At 46.9% G+C, this 21868-nt stretch overlaps 1 protein-coding gene across 1 annotated transcript in view; it reads left to right on the top strand.

The window, feature by feature from the left end:
• The window catches only part of TXNRD2 (thioredoxin reductase 2), a 71302-nt gene extending 51244 nt beyond the window's left edge, over nt 1–20058 (top strand). Inside the window, exons 17-18 of the mRNA XM_083590775.1 lie at nt 12046–12264; nt 19627–20058. Of these exons, the coding sequence (XP_083446901.1) occupies nt 12046–12169 (124 nt within the window). The 3' untranslated portion in view covers nt 12170–12264; nt 19627–20058. The remainder of the gene's footprint in view (nt 1–12045; nt 12265–19626) is intronic.
• Nucleotides 20059–21868: the final 1810 nt, after the last annotated feature.

Genomic DNA, 21868 nt, shown 5'->3' with positions numbered 1-21868 from the left:
TAACCGCTGCCCATTTGTCGTCAAGCCTATATCAGCGTGTTAAAGCCTCGCTTTTCATTTTCATTTGGAGTGTTTATGCCAGCAACACAGAACAGTAATTTCCTCCACGCAGAACACCTCTGCATCAGAGATTATTACTGATGCTTATCAGGTGAAAAGCATTATGTGGCAACAGCTGGCGAGAGGGCTTTGTTATCTCCCCTATATCAATTCTGCTTCTGAAATAAATAGGTTTTGCTGCCCGTGGAAGGCAAAAAAAGAGAGAAAGGAGTACAGCTTTTTTTAAAAAAAAAAAGGCTGAAGGTGTTAGTCATTTGACTGCGAAATCAAACTGATTGACAATTAAGTTCACACGGTTTTTGCAAAAACACTTCTTACTTGCTCTCTCTCTGAAAGAACTCGGAAAATTAGAATATCGTGGAAAAGTTCATTTATTTCAGTAATTCAACTTAAAAGGTGAAACTAATATATAAGATAGACTCATGACATGCAAAGCGAGATATGTCAAGCCTTTATTTGTTATAATTGTGATGATTATGGGGTACAGCTGATGTTGTTGTTTAGTCGTTTAGTCGTGTCCGACTCTTTGTGACCCCATGGACCAGAGCACGCCAAGCACTCCTGTCTTCCGCTGCCTCCCGCAGTTTGATCAAACTTATGCTGGTAGCTTCAAGAACACCATCCAACCATCTCATCCTCTGTCGTCCCCTTCTCCTTGTGCCCTCCATCTTTCCCAACATCAGGGTCTTTTCCAGGGAGTCTTCTCTTCTCATGAGGTGGCCAAAGTATTGGAGCCTCAGCTTCACGATCTGTCCTTCCAGTGAGCACTCAGGGCTGATTTCCTTAAGAATGGATACGTTTGATCTTCTTGCAGTCCATGGGACTCTCAAGAGTCAACAACAACAATTCTTGCTGCAGTTGTTGCATACATAAACAGGCTTTTATCTTCCCTTGGTATCTCTTCACCCACTATACCCAAGAGAAAGGCTTCCGGTTTTTTAACAAAAGTATTTTTAAACACCTTCTTTAACTCATTATATACCATTTCCCAGAAAGCTGTTATGGGTCCTTGAATTTTTATTGCCGATAATCTAACATAGTCCCACGCATGGGTGCAAAGCGAGCATTTGTGTCGACTTGTTTACTCAGGGAAGTCTTAAGCCATTGTTTTTTCATACACTCAGAGAAAAAAAAATACCCTGCGCTTATGTCTGCAGGGATGTTTTAGTAATTAGCTTGGGTGTTCCTCATGCTTTTTTTTAAAGGAATGTATGCCAGAGGCTTTCCTCCCCCACCCTCCAGGTTTTATCTCTTTCTCTGATCTCTGGAACGCCAAAATAACATCTGTATTTCCTGCCACAGAAATGATTGGCAGCTGCATTTCAGGCGGTTTGTGGGGGGGGGGGAGATGGAAACGGCAACGTTGACAAATCACATTGACAGACGATCTTGAAAGCCAAAACGTTAGTTCGGAAAAAGAGATAACACGTACATTTGCCTAAACCTTGGGATTAATCCCAAACTGCAACTTGGGACTTGCTTCCGTTCTTTTTAATTATCATTAAATGTATAACAAACAAGGCGAACAGATTATATGATCTGCTGTTTATGACTTATCTTGAGGTGTTGCCGTATTGCCTCTTTCATACAGTGGTACCTTGGGTTACATACGCTTCAGGTTACAGACTCCGCTAACCCAGAAATAGTACCTCGGGTTAAGAACTTTGCTTCAGGATGAGAACAGAAATCGTGCTCCAGCGGCGCGGCGTCGGCAGCAGGAGGCCACATTAGCTAAAGTGGTGCTTCAGGTTAAGAACAGTTTCAGGTTAAGAATGGACCTCCAGAACGAATTAAGTACTTAACCCGAGGTACCACTGTACAATTCTTCCAATGTTTTTCTTTATATCTTTGGTCTCCTTTCCTTATACCTGACTGTTCTCAATTGTATCCCACCACCCTTTTGTTGATTTTGGAAATACTCTGTTAGTCTTGTTTGTTCTCTCTCTCTCTCTCTCTCTCTCTCCCTCCCTCTCTCTCTCTCTCTCTCTCTCATACACACATAGATGTATTATAATTATAATGTCAATGGAGCCCAGCTAAGAGCTGCCAGAATTGAGTTCTGGTGAGTTCTGACTGAACAGATAGATAACATAACTTAGTCCAGGTCATGAGTTCAAGTCTCGCATTGACGTTTGGACCTCTCCTAATTCTGTTGTCTTGTCTTAGGGTCGCCCCGAGCTAACGCCTACGGCCATTGCTGCAGGGAAGCTGGTTGCTCAGAGGCTATTTGGCCAGTCGGCAGAACTCATGGATTATGACAACGTGAGTAGTTTGCGAGTTTTTTTCTTCCCTGGGGGTTCGAAAATGAACGATTTGTTGCAAAGCAATCACATACCACTGGGCATGAATAAGTGTTTCATTGTGGTTGTTATTTAACATCTGTAGTACAGTGGTACCTCGGTTTTTGGACATTTTGGAAGCCTAACGTTTCAGTTTTCGAACGCTGAAAACTCAGAAGTAAATGCTTCCGTTTTCGAATGCGCCTCAGAAGTCGAATGGCTTCTGCTGCATGTATCTGTTGTTTTCCACAATTTTCACTATTGAATTTGCAGACTGCCCTTTGCGCCTCGGATTACGTTTGAAAACCAAGGTACCACTGTATTAAAGGTAAAGGGACCACTGATTGTTAGGTCCAGTTGCGGACGACTCTGGGGTTGTGGCTCTCATCTCGCTCTATAGGCCTAGGTAGCTGGCGTTAGTCTGCAGACAGCTTCCGGGTCATGTGGCCAGCATGACTAAGCCGCTTCTGGCGAACCAGAGCAGCGCACAGAAATTCTGTTTACCTTCCCAACACAGCAGTACCTATTTATCTACTTGCACTTGATGTGCTTTCGAACTGCTAAGTTGGCAGGAGCAGGGACTGAGCAACGGGAGCTCACCCTGTCGCGGGGGTTCAAACCGCCAGCCTTCTGATCGGCAAGCCCTAGGCTCTGTGGTTTAACCCACAGCGCCACCCGCATCCCTGTGCCGGTGTATTAGTATTAATTAATTAATTAATTAACCACTGTTTTTGTATTAATTAAATTGATATACTCCTTATTTGACAATATGGCTTCAAAGCAGTTTACAAATTGCAAAACATGGATAATTCAAGTAAACAGCAAAACAACGCTAGGGTCATGGGGGATCAACGACTTGTTAGTATTATTTCTGTAGCAGAGTCCTTGTCTATAGCATCCTAGAACCACCCAATCAGCATGAAAGGGGAGCTTTTTGGCCAATGAGAATAAGCCTTCTTGCTCTGTGGGTTGATGGGAGCCAATCAGAGTGCAAAGAGGCAAGTCAGCCACTGAAGATTGGCTTCCGAGGTCACTCTGGAGAAGGGGTGAGGGACGAACACCGAGAAGGAGTTGATCTCGGGGAAAGGCAATATATGGAGGATCTGCACTGGTCATTGCAATATATCCTTAATTATAACTTGTATAATTGTAAAGTTATTGTATAATCTAAGGGGGGGACATGGCTGTGAGTTGCCCTGGCTGTCACTATTATGAAGGGGTCCTGCATCAACCCCTCCTAGTGGTGAAACCGCTAGCACATTTGTGAAGCTAAGCAGGGTCCAGTATGGTTTGAAATTGGATGGGGGACCGCATGTTGAGATTCCTGCATTGTTGGGGGTTGGCCTAGATTGCTTTTTCCACTGCACTACTACTGTGTGTCACTAAGTTTTGGGGGATAGGGAGGAGCATGGGGCTCTTGATCTATTGGTTTGAGAGTAACAGGATGGCCGCGAAGAATTGGAAGAAACAAGATTTACCAGCTATCGAAGAATGGCAGATGAAGATGATGGACTATATGGAACTTGTTGAACTGACCGGGAGACTCCGAGACCAGAGAGAAGAGACGGTGGAAGAAGATTGGAAGAAGTTTAAGGAATATTTGAAAAAAATATGTTAATATTTAAACCTTAGAATAGCTTTGGAAGTGGATATAGGCTGTAGGGTTAGAAGTAGAAGATAGGGTATTTTAAAATAGTGATAAAATGTGAAGTTATTTTAAGTGTGATTAAAAAAAAAAGATGGTTAGAAATTATGATATATGTAAACTGCTAAAGATGAAGTAAAATGAAAATCAGATAGGTGGGACTTGGGGAAGCCCACTTAACAATGTTTAGAAAAATAAGGATATGAAAAGAATTTGTTCGTTTTGTTTGTCTTTTCTGTTTGTGTTTTTAATTTGTGTTATAAAATGAATAAAAAATTTTGGGGGGGGGGGGAAAGAAAGTAACAGGATGACCTTCTATTGCCTAGGTGCCTACCACTGTCTTCACTCCCCTGGAGTATGGCTGTGTAGGACTGTCGGAAGAAGAAGCTGCAGGGCGGTTTGGAGCAGATCATATAGAGGTATGCTGGGTTCCTGACAGGCATGGCTGCTGGCCACCAGTGCCGAGTAGCCAGCTTGCTCTGCCACTGTGTGCCAGGGACCGTGCTGAGGAGGGCTGCACTCAGGAAGAATGGTGGAAGCCATTCCAATCTGATCCTGATCCTGAATCTTCCCAGGAGCAGGACAGTATAGATTTGGAACAGTGGTTTGCAGAGGGGCCTAGTTCAGAAGGCAGAAGCTGGGAAATACTGGATGGGGAGCAGCTAGCAGAAGAAACACTAGAAGAGAGAGATTTCTCTTATCAGAAATGATAAAAATGTAAAATGAAGCAATGATGTAAGGCAGGTGCTGGCTCTGATTGCATCTTCCGATATTCCTTTCTGTTAGGTGTACCATGCGTTTTATAAGCCGTTGGAATTTACCGTGGCCGAAAGAGATGCAGCTCAATGTTACATAAAAGTAAGTCCGTGTTCCTGGCGTTTGACCTCACTTCCAGCACGGAGGCTCAGCATCCTTGGCTTTGCTGGAAAGATGGTGGCTCGTAGTATGTGTGTTTGTTGTTGTTTAGTCGTGTCCGACTCTTCGTGACCCCCTGGACCAGAGCACGCCAGGCACTCCTGTCTTCCACTGCCTCCCGCAGTTTGGTCAAACTCATGCTGGTAGCTTCGAGAACACTATCCAACCATCTCGTCCTCTGTCGTCCCCTTCTCCTTGTGCCCTCCATCTTTCCCAACATCAGGGTCTTTTCCAGGGAGTCTTCTCTTCTCATGAGGTGGCCAAAGTATTGGAGCCTCAGCTTCAGGATCTGTCCTTCCAGTGAGCACTCAGGGCTGATTTCCTTCAGAATGGAGAGGTTTGATCTTCTTGCAGTCCTTGCTATAATCACTTACTTGGGGAGGCTGGCATGGGGCAAATGCACTGTCGGAGCCTATCCAGCCTCCTTGCTGCTGCGTTTGCACTGCAACAACCTCCCCGTCTGCCGGGAAGCTGCCATAGCAGTTCTGCCCTACCTGGTGATTCGCTTCTGCATAGCGATAGGGTGCCAAAAAACTGCCACCCCAGTCTTCCCAGTGCCAGGGTGCCCTGCTCTTGTCCAGGCTCTTTGCCTCTGCTGTTGGCAGCCCCCCCCCCAGGTTGTATATGTTTTGTGGCATTTTATGCATTGTTACTCGCCGTTATTTTTATATTTCTTCATTGCAATTGTTAAGTGTGAACTGCTTAATTATTATTTGCTGGTATTTAATTTTACTGTTTACTATTATATTCCAATGGATTGCTGAATACAGTGGTATCTTGGTTCTCAAACTTAAACCGTTCCAGAAGTCTGTTCCAAAACCAAAGCGTTCCAAAACCAAGGTGCGCTTTCCCATAGAAAGTCATGCAAAACAGATTAATCCGTTCCAGACTTTTAAAAACAACTTCTAAAACAGCAGTTTAACATGAATTTTACTATCTAACGAGACAGTTGATCCATAAAATAAAAGCGATAATCAATGTACTGTACTATAAAATAAATAAGACAGTATTGTAGATGATAAAAATTTAAAAAAAAAAAATTCTTACCTGCACTGATGATAGTGATTGTTTGGATGGGGGGCTTTTATCCATTTCCGCAGTCACACAATCCATCAATCAGTAGCTAAACTGGGTTCCACACAGTCACAAAAACAAATTAACTGAAAAAGCCTCAAAAACAAAAATGCAGAATAAATAGCAAAAACAAAAGTGCCTAACTTAATCTGTTCCAAAAGTCCGTTTGACTTCCGAAATGTTCGAAAACCAAGGCGCAGCTTCTGATTAGTGCAGGCGCCCAGAAACAATAGCCAATGTTTGGCTTCCCAAAAAACGTTGTAAAACCAGAACACTTACTTCTGGGTTTTTGGTGTTTGGGAACCAAGGCGTTTGAGTGCCAAGGTGTTTGAGAACCAAGGTACCAGTGCATTGCTTTATTTGCTACAAGTTGTTTATTTTAAAGTTATCTCTTTATTATGACTTTTTTTGTATTGAATCAGATTGTTACTGGGCGCTGTGCCCTTTGCTGTCTATTTTGTTGTTTCTTCAGCTTGCAAACCGCCTTGTGTATCGTATTGTAGAAAGGCGTATACAAATTAAAAGGGAAATGAAAATGTCTGAAATCCTGGAGAACTGCTGGCTGTCAGTGTAGGCAGTACTGAGTTAGATGGACGAATAGATCTCCAAATAAGGCAGCTTCCTATATTTTAAGCAAAAGGTGTAGTTTGGTGATAGAGGAGCTGCTTTGCATGCAGAATGCTCCCAGGTTGAAAAGGACTTTCTCTGCCCATAAACCCTGGAGAGCCACTGCCAGCCAGAGCAGACAGTATAGGGCTAGGTGGATAAACAGTCTCACCTGTCCCAGTCTCAGTTCCTGGCATCTCCAGGCAGGCCTGTGGGTGTCCCCTGCCTGAAACCATGGAGAAGTTGCTGCCAGTCAGTGTGTGCAACACTGCGCTAGATGGACCGATGGTCTGAAGCGCTAGATAGTCAGCTATCCTCTGATAGTGACAGAGCATCCACCTTGCAGAAGGCCCCAGATTCAGTCCCTGGCGTCTCCCGGTCAGGCTGGGAAGGTCCCTTGTCTGAAACCCTGGCGAAGGCACTGCCAGCCAGTGCAGACAGAACTGATCTCAATGGACCAGTGATCAGCAGAAGGCAGTTTCTTGTGGCTTCTTCTGACAGTCTCCTGCTGCTCCCTGTTTTGCTTTCAGATGGTGTGCTTACGCCAGCAAGAACAGCGAATCCTCGGCCTTCATTTCATTGGCCCAAACGCCGGCGAAGTTGTTCAAGGATTTGCCCTTGGAATCAAGTAAGTGGAATCGAGAATTCTGCCCTCCACCCCATCCGCTCCCTTCCTGGAGTTTTCCGAAAGCCTTCTCTTTTAAGTCACCGTAAGATTATGAAAGATAGCGGTTTAGCTTTTGGCAGCGCTGAAAAAAGAGCCCATGTTTCCATTTACTTTTATGTCTTGTTTCCTAGATTTTCGTTTTTTAAAAAAATACGGCCTTTCTTTATTAATAAAATGTTGGGCTTAGTGACGGATGTACCAGGTTTTTTGCATTTATGTTTATGAAATATGTTTCTTGGCAAACCGTACAGCCCTCCTCCAAAAAAAAAAAAAAAAAATCCATTTCACTACCCAGCTGTTAACTCTTCAAAGTGCAGCAAAGGGGAAAGCTTTATGTTTTCAGGATAATAAATGATCGCTGAAATATGCAGAAGCCTTTCTTTTAAAAGAGATTGGGGGGGGATCTAAAAGCTTTTTTTGATTACGTTTCGTGGGGAGGCTTGCAGGAGGAATCATCAAAGCTTTGGTGGGAATGGTCATATTTTCTATTAAAATCTGCACTGTGGCAGGGGAGTAAAGGTAAAGGGACCCCTGACCATTAGGTCCAGTCGTGGCCGACTCTGGGGTTGTGGCGCTCATCTCGCTTTATTGGCCGAGGGAGCCGGCGTACAGCTTCCGGGTCATGTGGCCAGCATGACTTAAGCCACTTCTGGCGAACCAGAGCAGTGCACGGAAACGCCGTTTACCTTCCCGCTGGAGAGGTACCTATTTATCTACTTGCACTTTGACGTGCTTTCGAACTGCTAGGTTGGCAGGAGCTGGGACCCAACAACGGGAGCTCACCCCGTCGCGGGGATTCGAACTGCTGACCTTCTGATCGGCAAGTCCTAGGCTCTGTGGTTTAACCCACAGCTCCACCCGCGTCCACAGTGGGGGTGGGGTGTAGGTTTCACGAAACCAGAGGTGTGGAACCTGCAGCCCTCCAGATGTTGTTCAACTTCCAGCAGGTGCAACAGGCAGAGTTGATGAGGATTGCAGTTTGGCAACATCAGGACTGAGGGGTCCCACCTCCTGGAAAGTGTGGGGTTACCTAGCAGGATGCTAAGAGACAAGGATGCAGCAGTAGGGCAGTGGCAGTATAAACAATTATCAGACTGGATCAGATTCATCAGTTTTGTTGCATTAATTAAACTCAATAGTTTTGGATTTTGAATAAGCTTGCAATTAATTGTTACCGTTTTGAATTAAATCTTGTTAGTGGTTCTTGCAACCCCTATTCTGAATAATGTTTTTTATAGGGTTAGGGGGCACAAGGGATGAGGGTGGTGCTGTGGTCTAAACCTCTGAACCTCTTGGGGTTGCCGATCAGAAGGTCAGTGGTTCGAATCCCCACAATGGAGTGAGCTCCTGTTGCTCGATCCCAGCTCCTGCCAACCTAGCAGTTCGAAAGCACACCAGCACAAGTAGATAAATAGGTACCGCTGCGGCGGGAAGGTAAACAGCATTTCTGTGCGCTCTGGTTTCTGTCATGGTGTTTCATTGCACCAGAAGCGGTTTAGTCCTGCTGGCCACATGACCCAGAAAGCTGTCTGTGATCAAACGCCAGCTCCCTCGGCCTGAAAGCGAGATGAGCGCCACAACCTCATAGTAGCCTTTGACTGGACTTAACTGTCCAGGGGTCCTTTACCTTTTACCTTAGGGGGCACAGGAGGGAAGTTTATGGAACCAAGTGTGCTGTAGCTCAAAATAGCTGATCACAGGCTGGGATAGCGGAGGAGTTTGGTTGGCGCTTCTCAAAAACAGTACTCAGACTGAAACACGTGCCTTCAAGATTCACACGTCTCCAAAAGTCGCGATGTGTTTCTCTGTCCATAATACCGTACGAAAGGAATATATATTTGGGGGGGAACATACCTCAAAATATACCCCAAACAAGCTTACGTTAAAAATAACAGTTCCTTAAAATGAAATAAAAACTGAATTGTGGCGTCTTTTAATTTCATTAAAGTGCAGTCCTCTGCATACTTTCCTGGGAGTCAGTCCCACTGAGTAGACGTTGCGTTGTAAGAAGTGGCTTTAAAATAAAATAAAAGTAACTTTTAAACTTTGCAGACTACCCACCTTCTGAGTTTCTTAAATTCAGCCTCCCCCAACCAGATGTTGCTGGAGACTCCCATAAGCACCAGCCAGCATGGCCAATCATCAGGGAGTTGTAGTTCACCACATCTGGAGTGAACTACAAGTTAGGAGAGGCTGATCTAATTACTTTAAACTGTTGCTAAAAAAGGACTGCGGTGCTCTTTGCGGACAGTGGGGGAAGGCGCTCCTGGAGATAAGCAATTTTGGTAAATTTCCATTCTGGAGAAACTTTGCTCTTCAAAAAAATCCCAGGGCTGGTTGGGTGCTTTTGCAACGTTTGGGAAATCTCCCAGTGCCTGGGGCCAGGTACCTTTTCCTTGTAACTGCTGCTCTCTAGCGTCTGAAAGGAGTAACGTCTAAGAAAGTAAGCTAAGTTTCTGCATGGGATGATAGCAGTGCCGGATTTATGTATAAGCTGAACAAGCTATGGTTTAGGGCCCCTCTCTCTTGGGGGGCCCAAAAAAATGTAAAGGGGAAAAAACCTAGATGTACATTTCCAATATATAAGATAAAAAACAAATAAAATAAAACCTACGTATGATGTAAGGAATGCCAGCTTGCTCCCTAAAATATCACTGGTTTGCTCATTTCAATATATAGGGTGCCTGCATTCTGCATAGACTTAGCATTCTGCATGGACTTTTCAACAATTACTTTGATAAAATACATATTTTGTTATGTGCAAATGGCTTTAGGTACCTATTAGATTCATAAATTACCATATAGCATATTTTTTCTTTCCAATAGCACCTTAAAGACCAACTAAGTTAGTTCTTGGTATGAGCTTTCGTGTGCATGCACACTTCGTCAGATTTCGTGCATGCACACGAAAGCTCATACCAAGAACTAACTTAGTTGGTCTTTAAGGTGCTACTGGAAAGAAAATTTTTTTTTTGTTTTGACTATGGCAGACCAACACGGCTACCTATCTGTAACTGAAACATATAGCATATATTCAGCACAAAAAAGTGACAATTTGTTGTTGACAGCTGGACATATAAAGGGCCCCCTTACCTTCAGTAGCTACGGGCCTCATCAAACCTAAATCTGGTCCTGGATGATAGGAAATGAAGATTTGTTTCTGTTGTTTTGCAAAGGATCTGCTTTAACAAGACAAGTTATTGCACATTGCGTGTTGTGGAGAGTACAGTGGTACCTCGGGTTAAGTACTTAATTCGTTCTGGAGGTCCATTCTTAACCTGAAACTGTTCTTAACCTGAAGCACCACTTTAGCTAATGGGGCCTCCTCCTGCCACCACGCCGCCGGAGCACGATTTCTGTTCTCATCCTGAAGCAAAGTTCTTAACCTGAAGCACTATTTCTGGGTTAGCAGAGTCTGTAACCTGAAACATCTGTAACCTGAAGCGTATGTAACCCGAGGTACCACTGTACTTACACTTTGCTTTGAAGGGAATTCACCTAAGACCCAGTGTGGATGAGTGAGGGCTGGACTTGGGTCTGAAAATGGTCCGAATCATGGAATCGTAGCATTGGGGGTCACCCTGGGGGTCATCCAGTCCAACCCCCTGCAATGCTGGAATATGCAGCTGCCCCATACGGGGATCAAACCTGCAAACCTGGCATTATCAACACCATGCTCTAACCAACTGAGCTATCCAGGCCCTCTCAGTTTAACCGCTTTCTCAGGCTGGTCCATAACCTTTGGGACAGCATCATTGGGGAAGATATCATGCTGACACAGGAACAGATCTTCCCAATTTAAGGCCCTTTCGTGAGGCCTTTCTCTTCCACAGTCAACTGGACGTGGAATATAAATCTCCATTTCTGGGTCACAGTTACCCCATGCATTCATACCACTGATATACCACTGTTAACAGCCGTGGCTTCCCCCAAAGCATTCTGGGAGCTGTCATTGGTTCAATATGGCAAGAGTTCTTAGGAGACACACAGGTGAAGTTCCCAGCATTCTCCAGGGGAAGTGATAGAGCAGTGCTTTAAAATGTATTGTATGGATGTCAGTAAACCACTGTGTTTCCCCATAGCTACCCCACAACCAGCACAGTCCCATTCAGTTCAATGGGACTTGATTCCTAGAAAGCGTGCGTATGATCGCGACCTTGAAGTGGATTTTGGTGCCACTTAATAATAATAACTTAAAGTTGCTGATGATCCTCTGCTCCTGACCCTTTAAAATACAGTGGTACCTCAGGTTACAGATGCTTCAGGTTACAGACTCTGCTAACCCAGAAATAGTACCTCAGGTTAAGAACTTTGCTTCAGGATGAGAACAGAAATCGGGCTCTGGCGGCGCAGCGGCAGCGGGAGGCCCCATTAGCTAAAGTGGTGCTTCAGGTTAAGAACAGTTTCAGGTTAAGAACGGACCTCCGGAACGAATTAAGTTCTTAACCAGAGGCACCACTGTAGCTGCCTCTTGTTCACTCAACCTTTGACATTACTGAATCCTCCCTTTACTAAGTCATTTCCTTGCCTGTGGAACCTTTAAAACTTTCCCCCCCACTTTGCAGCCCAAACAGATCCTTGCATACTTGTTTGTTTTGTTCTTGCAGTTGAAGTAAAAGAAGAAATAAACACGAGCGATCGATTGCTCTGGCTCCTAGGAGGAAACTTGTCATTAAAGCCTTCCTGCCCAAGCAGGGGTAAATTACTGGTTTAAAGGCTGATTCAGTAATCCTGTAGCAGGAAAGATTCAATAGGGCTTTGGCTGTCCACGCAGTTTTATCCCTTTTCCTTCTTTGTAGATGTGGCGCTACCTATTCCCAAATGGCGAAGACGGTTGGGATCCACCCAACCTCTGCAGAGGAAGTTGCCAAACTGCACATCACCAAGCGGTCGGGGGCCGATCCTACCGTCACTGGCTGCTGAGGTTAGCTGCCATCCCTGGGTAGCAACCGAAAGAGCACCCGGCGTAAGGAATCTGAAGAAAAGGAGAGAACAGCTGGAAGATTGAGAAACGGCAGGTCGGTTGCTTTAGCCTTCTTTTGCCAGCCTTCAGCCTAGTCTCACTTGGGTCCAAGGAGGACGTGTTTCGGGATGCTTAAACTGTGGAACTCCCTGCCTCATGAAATGGTGACAGCCACTAGCTTAGACAGCAGTAAAACAGGGTGGGGAGTGACCTTTCTCAGCTCAAAGGCCACATTCCCTTCTGAGCAAGTGACACGTCTGCTGTTGGGCAAGGCATTGCAGGGGGTTGGACTAGATGACCCTTGGGACCCAACTTTACAACTCTCTGATTCTGTGAAATGTTTCCGTAGCGCAGTAGGCTAGCTTTTGTGCACAATAGACACCTTTATCCTCCATCCAGACAAGCAAAAGGCCTTGTTCCATTCACACATTCCAGTCAGACACAAACAGTGAGGGGTGTGTCTTCGGGGGGAGAGCTGTTGTTGTTGTTGTTGTTGTTGTTGTTAATAATAATAATTGTCAGAGCTGCCCGAGGTCCCAGCTCACAAAGGACCAACGCTGCTTCGTTGTTAAGTATAAAAGTCTTTATTGAAGTTCAGTTTCACTTCCCGAGCCGCAGCGCGCAGCCCCACGTCTAAAGTGTCAGACCACTGATGCTCCGTCTGAGTCTCCTCCCCCTTGACACCAATTTAAGATTCTAGCCTTGCTCCACCTTCTCCGCTGCTCCTTCCTCCTCTGGGTCCGCCTGCCCGCCGGGGTTCCGCCCTTTCTAGCCTCTTCTCCCGCTGATTCCCCTGAGCCTTCTCCCTCCCTCCAGCGGGCTTTAGGAGCTGGTTCCCCATCCGGGTCTCCTGCTGTTCCGCGCGCCTGCACATTTGAACTTGGCGCGCGCGCCCAGCCAGCAGCTTTCCTCCTGACCGTTTCACTGCTGCTGTCACTGCTTCCCCCTTCGGGGGGGCTAGCTGCAACTGACCTCCCCTCCGTTGGAGGCGTGGTCAGCCCTGACTCCCTCTCTGGAGGAGACACTGCCCCTGACACATGTGACTCCTCCCCCCCACTACGCTCTGGTGGGGAAACTGGTCCCGATCCTCCACTGCTGCTTTGGGGTTCCCCTCTGGCTCCTTGTTTCTGGTGCGTCCCCCCTGGGACCCCCCTTGCCCTGACCATCGGCACCCCCTTCTGGGAATCTTCTGATTCGCTGGAGAAGCTCATGGAATCTCTCGGGCCACTGTCATACTCCCCTACGCTGCCCTCGGATTCTTCCCCTTCGCTCTCCAATTCCTCTCTCCCCAGTGCTCCTGCTCCTGATTCCCTGACAATAATAATAATAATAATAATAATAATAATAATAATAATAATAATAGAATTTGTATACCGCCCTATACCCAGAGGTCTCAGGGCAGTTCACATAAAAGATCACAATATATAAAATCAAAGTAAAAACAATAACCCAATAACATGCCCCCCCCTCAAAAAGAGCCGCATTTTAAAGAGGTACAGGGTGTTGATCAGGTCAATCAAAGGCCTGATTAAAAATGAACATTTTTGCCTGGTGCCTGAATGTGCCAGGTGAACTTCCCTGGGGAGAGCATTCCACAGACGGGGAACCACTGCAGAGAAGGCCCTGTTCTTGTGTTGCCACCCTCCGCACCTCTCGAGTCCTGAGAGCCAGCTCCAAGGCCCCAGCACTGCTTTGAAAGAATATGAGACAAATGGATGGAGGGCAAGGCTGCAAGACATGATGCCTGTGTGCTACTCCAGGTGACAGGCTCGAGCCAGCAGTAAACCACACTGGGCAAGATGGAGTTAACTCTTTATTAGCAAAAACAGGATCTGCAGTGTCAGGCCTAATGAGCGCAGCACCCATCTCTGGCAGGTCTTGCCTCTGTGACACAGTTGCTGAGATCAAGAGTCCCAGCCTCCCCACAGCTGCCTAAATCCTCTCCTCTCCAGGGTTTCCCCTAAGCAATCTGAGGCTGCGCCAGCATGAAGCTAACCTCTCCTCCGCCCTCTGCATGCCTCTCCTGATTCTGGGAGACCAGGGGGAAGGAGTTTGTCACTCCTATCTCATGGCAGGGCAGAGCCTCAAAAAAAGACGTGCTCCCCTAATTCCCCACATCCCCAGCATGTTTACACCCCTGTCTCAGCGACCCCTGTTGTAAGGAGCTCTGCCTACACTCGAGTAGGACCCTGGCAGAGACACATGCCCGACTGGCATGTTCTCCCCCTCCTGGTCTTTCGTTTGGGAGCTTCAAAAGCTTTCTTCAGCCCAAACATCACAGTGACCGATGCCCAAAGACACTGGCACACTTAGGGATCCACAGAGTCTGCGCATCATGTGTAACAGACCACAGCAACTCAGCATTTTGGCTAATTACTTTATTTATATATAAACATACATGGAGCAGGGACGCGGGTAGCGCTGTGGGTTAAACCACAGAGCCTAGGACTTGCTGATCAGAAGGTCGGCTGTTCGAATCCCCGCGATGGGGTGAGCTCCCGTTGCTCGGTCCCTGCTCCTGCCAACCTAGCAGTTCAAAAACCTGTCAAAGTGCAAGTAGATAAATAGGTACCGCTCCGGCAGGAAGGTAAACGGCAATTCCGTGCACTGCTCTGGTTCGCCAGAAGTGGCTTAGTCATGCTGGCCACATGACCCAGAAGCTGTACGCTGGCTCCCTCAGCCAATAAAGTGAGATGAGCACCGCAACCCCAGAGTCGGCCACGACTGGACCTAATGGTCAGGGGTCCCTTTACCTTTACCTTTATACACAGAACACTTCAACATGGCTCCCTCTCTCTCTAGCATCAGACAGCAAAGAGAAGAAGAACAAAGGACAATAGTCCCACTTCACGGAACACAGTACCACAAACATATTGTCTCCGTCACTTCCCACTCTGTGGCGTCAAAATATGCACCGTCATGTGAAAGACAACAATCCCGTGACTGCAATCATAGAGCAGGAATTCTAACACCCCAGCACGTTTACACCCCTGTCTCAGCGACGTCTACGCTGGCCTGGTCATGCCCACAGAATGGAAGGTGGCAGGATCCGCAAGGACGTGCGCTACGGGGAGCTGGCTCCTGGCACCAGGCCTGTTGGCAGACCGGCTCTGTGTTACAAAAATGTCTGCAAACAGACATTCATGTCGGCTGGTGACGTCACTGCCGCCATGTGGGAATCCCTTGCAGATGACCGCAGACAGTCAGGTTGTGTCCAGAGCAGGGATGGCTGCTGGGAGGAGCGCAGAGACAAGAAATAATAATAATAATAATAATAATAATAATAATAATAATAATAATAATGATGATGATGATGATGATGATAATAATGATAATAATTTTATTATTTATATCCCGCCCATCTGGCTGGGCTTCCCCAGCCACTCTGGGCAGCTTCCAACAGAATATTAAAATACAGTAATGCATCAAACATTAAAAGCTTCCCTAAACAGGGCTGCCTTCAGATGTCTTCTAAAAGCCTGGTAGTTGTTTTTCTCTTTGACATCTGGTGGGAGGGTGTTCCATAGGGCGGGCGCCACTACCGAAAAGGCCCTCTGCCTGGTTCCCTGTAGCTTTGCTTCTCACAGTGAGGGAACTGCCAGAAGGCTCTCGGCGCTGGACCTCAGTGTCCGGGCAGAACGATGGGGGAGGAGACGCTCCTTCAGGTATACTGGACCGAGGCTGTTTAGGGTTTTAAAGGTCAGCACCAACACTTTGAATTGTGCTCGGAAACGTACTGGGAGCCAATGTAGGTCTTTCAAGAAAAGCCATTGAGCATCTGCAGCAGCTCAGCCAGACGCCATCATCTGCCCCAGTTGCAGCAAAACATGTCTCTCCCATATCGGACTCTACAGCTGCAGCAAACTCTCCAGTGGTTTGACTTCAACCCCGAAGGCGCACTCGGATGCCAACAATTTTTGGTCATGCTTGCAGTTGGAATCCGAGAACATCTGGAGGGTTACATCTTCCCCGTTCCTGTTGTAAATATTACTGAGCTTACAGTAGATGGCTCAGTGGCCTGATTCTGTGCCAGACAGCTTCTACGTCCCTATTTCTAGGCCTGAAAAATCTGAAATGAACTCGGCAGCTCAAGGTTACTGCTGCTGGAGCCCGGCTGCCTTTTATGAAACGCGACCCTTTTTCATTTTCATTTTTTTTAGCGTGGCATAATTTTAATTCCATTGATAAGGAAGCCTTTGTTCTCTCAGAGGGGTTGTGAAAGGGAGGGCGGAGCAGCATTCTGCTAAAATCAAGGCTTCGTGGCTGGGATCTAAAGAGCAGATAGGGTAAAGTAAACATCCTGATTTTGCTCCGCTGCGGAAGAGGCAAGCCGTAGAATCAGGAAATGAAACTTTGGCCGGCTCCATGGCTCTTTTGCTCGCTGCATCCTGGTTTCTGCATGGGGGCTGCGTCTCATCAAGCCGAATATCGCATCCTGTGTGCTGAGAGCAATTGCATTCTCTAATTTGGATCCAGAACAACACCATCCGTGCACAAACAGGGAGGTATCTCCAGGCTAGGGGGAGCCACAAAGTTAGCAGATGGAGCAATCCCCACATTCGGGACTTTTTAATTCTGCGAGTCGGAAGTGGGGGATAGGCATTTATACAATTGTGCATGTTGTGGAAGCAAGTGGCTAGAGAATGGTTTCTCTCCTTCTCACTGGAGTTCGTGAACATCCAGCAAAGGCGAATGTTGGAAGATCCAAGCTAGATAACAGAAAGTACTTCTTCATGCAGTGCGTAGGTCGACTGTGGAACTCACTGCCACTGGAGACAGGGATGGCCACCAATTTAGATGGATTTTAAGAGAAGATTAGACAAATCCATGAAGGAAAAGGCTATCAGTGGCTACTAGCCATGATGGTTATGCTCTGCCTCCCTGGTCAGAGGCAATGATGCCTCTGAACATCAGTTGCCCAAAAGCACAGGAGGAGAGTGCTGTTGTGCTCAGGTCCTGTGGACAGATTTCCCACACATCTGGGCAACCACTGTGAGACCAGGATGCTAGACTGGGTGGCTCCTGGCCTGACGCAGCAGGTTATTCTTACGTTCTCATGCAAATGTCCCGAAAGACTCTTCAGGGAAAAGGAGATTAAGGAGAAGAAACTAGTTATGAAGAGGCCTATTGGATCAGGCCAGAGGCCTATCCCTGACCCTAGAATTGTAGAGTTGGAAAGGACTCTGAGGCTCATCATTTCCAGTCGCTTGCAGTGAGGGAATCCTGCTCACAGCTGTCCAACATCCTGTTCTCCAGTATACCTGAAGGAGCGTCTCCACCCTCATTGTTCAGCCAGACACTGAGGTCCTCCTCCAAGGGCCTTCTGCTAGTTCCCTCACTGCGAGAAGTGAAACTCCAGGGAACCAGGCAGAGGGCCTTCTCGGTGGTGGCGCCCTCCCTGAGGAACACCATCCCTTCAGATGCCAAGGAAATAAAAACTACAGTGGTACCTCTGGTTGCGAATGGGATCCGTTCCAGAGGCCCGTTTGCAACATGAAAAGAGCGCAACCCTGAAGCACCTTATCTGGTGCATGGCGCGATTTGGCGCTTGTGCACGTTCATGAAGCGCGATTTAGCGCTTCTGCACATGTGGCAAAACCAGGAAGTAACCCTTTCCGGTACTTCCAGGTCGCTGTGGGACGTAACCTGAAAGAACGTAACATGAAGCAAACGTAACATGAGGTATGACTGTATCTGACTTTTACAAGGCATCTGAAGGCAGTCCTGTATCAGGAAGTTTTTAATCTTTGGTGTTTTACTGTGCTTAATGTTTTAATTTGTTGGAAGCTGCCCAGAGTGGCTGGGGCAGACCAGTCAGACGGGCGGAACAACAACAACGGTTGCAGCTCCTACTTATCCCTTAAGCAAAACGGCCCTTCTAAGTTTTTGCCTCATTCCTTTCCTAATTCCTTTCATATTTCCGTCTTGGCCAGGAGGGGGAGATGCTCCCTAACGTGAATCAAGGCAGATGCTTAGTTGGTCGGTTTGTCTGCTTAGCAGAAAATAATTAACTGGGCCGTGATGGCAAAATCCAAACCTAAATTTTTAAAAAAGCTGCTCTTGCTTGCCTTTCTGCAAAGGCAACCCTTGCCAGCGATTTGATCTGAAGATCCGGCTGCCAACTTCCAGCGGGAGCCCTAACCCTGTCTACTCGGAAGTCAATCCTATTGAACTCAATGGGACTTACTCCCAATTACACAGGAACACAGGATTCTCCCACGAGGGCTGTAGCCCCTGCTTTGCTTGCAGAAAGTCCCAGGCAGGGGAAAGACCCTGGAGGGCTGCTGCCAGTCAGTGTCAGCAATACTGACCTAGATGCACCAATGGTCTGACTCAGTACAGTGCAAATTCATTTGTACTCCACTGGAGTACAAAACCTCCATTGCCTGGTGGGTTTTGTCCGTGGAAAAAGAGGCTTCTCCCAGGCACCCCTGTATTCAGATGGGGTTCAGTCACATCCCAGCAAACTCAGGTCATGTGCAGTTACAGCCTTGCGCAACCAGCCTGCTTCCCATAAAAAAAAAAGATGAGACTTTCTTGCCATAAGGGAAAAGATGCCCTGGAAAAGAGTGGGGTGAGACTTGCTTTGACGCAACATCTTAATTTCCTGGCAAGCACATCAGGACAAACGCTCAATAAACAGGTAGTCTGGAAGCTCCTAAATGCGATATTAAAATGATAAGTCGGGCATCTGTTTCCCAGTAGCACCAGTCTGAAGCTTCGCCTCTTCTGGTTTGGTTTGGTTTGCTTTTGGGAGGATGGCACAGAACGCCTCGTTGCCGCAGCGTGGCCTCAGCACTCCTGGTTCCTCCTGCCCTGCCCTGTATTTCAGCCTGCGATGAAGAGACCTTTTGCATTATTTTAGCTAAAGATTCCACCCTGTTCCAAGACATTTTGGCACCGGAGGCGCATCACAAAATGGCTTCCCCCTTCCCCGCTAGGAGATAAAGGGCGAGTGAAGATCTGTGTCAGAAACAAGGGGGAATAAAGATCTACTGTACACTGGGATTGGCTGCCCCTGTGGATCGTGACGCCTGAGGCGGTCACCTCACCTTGCCTCATGGGTGGGCCAGCCCTATCCCATTGTTTGTATACTTGTGGGCCTTGGAGATAAATCGATTTCCCTCTCCTGTCGTGAGACCACCAAAGGAACCCGAGGACGCTTTGCTGCAGCGGACGGGGGGGCGGGGGGAACCATACACAGTTACACGCAGGGTACAAAGCTAATCCTCACCATCTCTGTCCAAAGCTCCTTCCTTTAATTGATCCCTTTATGTTGCAAGTCTTTTATTTCTGTTGTTTTAGCATCGTGATACTGCGGCCTCCTAGAGGGCTTCTCAGAAACCGAACTCGAATCTCCGATGTTGTTGTTCTCCGTCAGCTATTTCCCCCCTTCTTTTTTCTTTCCTTTCCATAGACGTCAATCTGGATTTATGCTGACGGGATGGAACTGACGGCAAAGCAGGACGGATGGAAACGAAAAGGGATTTGCTCCTTTCCTGATGGATTCTGCCTCGTGCTCTCCAGGGATGGCCTCGTTGTAACAATATCGGCCAGGCTAATGTTGACTTGAATGGCCTGATGGATGATTCGGATTATTTCCTGTGTGTGTGTGCGGAGCTGAAAAATGTGTGTGTGAGTTCACCAAACAAATAAATGCAGTCTGGCCAGCTGCCCCCCACCCCTTTTCCCGGATACCAGCTAATGACAGCTTGTGTATTAAACCACACATTGGACTGCACAAGTCTTGATGATCTGCTGGGACCCTCCTCAACACAACAGATCCTGTTATATTTATGGTACATATCCTTATGGAAAAATAAACATACTCCCTTACCCGCCAAGCAAATGTGGTTAATATCTGTAGTGCCATTTTCTACTCTACTATCTTGGATGTAATCTGGTTTTTCCTCTAAGTCAGGCATCCCCAAACTCGGCCCTCCAGCTGTTTTGGGACTACAACTCCCATCATCCCTAGCTAACAGGACCAGTGGTCTGGGATGATGGGAATTGTAGTCCCAAAACATCTGGAGGGCCGAGTTTGGGGGTGCCTGCTCTAAGTAGATGTTGCTTCCATCATTCTGCCTTAGTTTTTTTTCAGAGGGGTGGTAAAACGAAGGGTGTGGCCTGGCATTTGACCCCAAAGTTGAAGAAATGGGCAGAAAGACGTTGGGTGGCTTTAGAAGAAAATTAGGCAACTCCATGGAAGATCAGGCTATCAGAGACTGCTAGCCACAACAGCATCTCTGTCCAAGACCCCTTGATCCTTTTCATGTGTTCCATCTTATATTTGTGCAGCTGGTTATTCCTGCCCAAGTGCAGAACCTTACCTTAGTCCCTCCTGAAATTCATTTTGTTAGTTTAGGCCCAGTTCTCCAGTGCTGAACCCCAGTTCTGTCTTCTGCGTGATTAGCGGGGTTTGGGGTCACCTGCAAATTGGATGAGCATCCCCTCAACTCCAAGATCATTCATTACTGTTGTGTTACAGAACCATGGCCTTCTGGTCAATTTACCACTTTGTCACACTACGTTTCAAATGGCGGGAAAGAACTCCACGCCAGAATTCCTCCCCAGATTTTGCCGCATGAAATCACACGTGGAAATTGCCAGGTAAGGAAGCTGGAATCAGGAAAATGGAATGAAGTGCTGCCTAAATGCAGCCCAAGTCTTTCAAGGACACAAAAGGTTCTATCCTGATTCAACTCTTGCCTTCAAATCTGCCCTTCTTCCTACGCTCTTGAAACGGTTGGACTTAATCCGTCATATTGGGAATGATTTTTCTGCTGGCTGATCCCAGAAATGGAAAGTCAAAATTTGTGTCCTGCATTCAGAAGAGGTCAGTGATGGGCTTGTGCCTTGAAAACCTTTAAGACAGGTCTGCAAAAGCTGTGGCCCTGCAGATGTTGCTGCAAAGCAAGTCCCATCAGCCAGCATGGCCAGTGGCTAGGGGTGATGGGACTTGAAGTCCTGCCACATCTGGAGGGCCAACGTTTCCCCACGCCTGATTTAAGATGGGGAAGGGAGGAGGAACAACAACAGCTACTACTTTTCCAATGAGAGGCCTTTGCCCCACGGGAAAAGTCAATCCAGAACTGCAGGTGACGAGTAGGCAGAAACAAAAGGAGTTTGCAGCCTTAAGAATACATTCTCAAACAACAACACTCTGAAGATCCCAGGCCCCAGGGAAATTAGACTGGCCTCAACCAGAGCCAGGGCCGTTTCGGCCGTGGCCCCGGCCTGGTGGAACGCTCTCCCACAAGAAACTAGGGCCCTGCAGGATTTGACATCTTTCCACAGGGCCAGCAAGACAGAGCTGTTCCGCCAGGCCTTTGGCCAGGGCGCAGTCTGACCTATTTTCCTTTGTATAAAAACAAGCATGAAGGAGGCCTCCGAGCCTGTTCACAGGTCCTTATATGATCAGTGAAAACAGTTGGTCCTGGCAAGTATTAACCGCTCTCAGTCTTAACCTGATAACTGCCATTTGTCCAGATTTTAATTTGTCTGAATTAATTTTAAGATGTATTTTAATTAATTGATGCCTGTTTTTATGTGTACTGTGTTATTTGTATGATGTTAACCGCTCTGAGCCTGGCTTCGGCTGGGGAGGGAGGGGTACAAATAAAAATTATTACAGTGGATGCTCAGGATGCAAACGTGAT

Source organism: Podarcis filfolensis (genome assembly GCF_964270895.1).
Source record: "Podarcis filfolensis genome assembly, chromosome: 16".
Taxonomy (NCBI): Eukaryota; Metazoa; Chordata; class Lepidosauria; order Squamata; family Lacertidae; genus Podarcis; species Podarcis filfolensis.
Note: the sequence above shows the minus strand (reverse complement) of the source record. Positions and strands in the feature narration are given on the sequence as shown.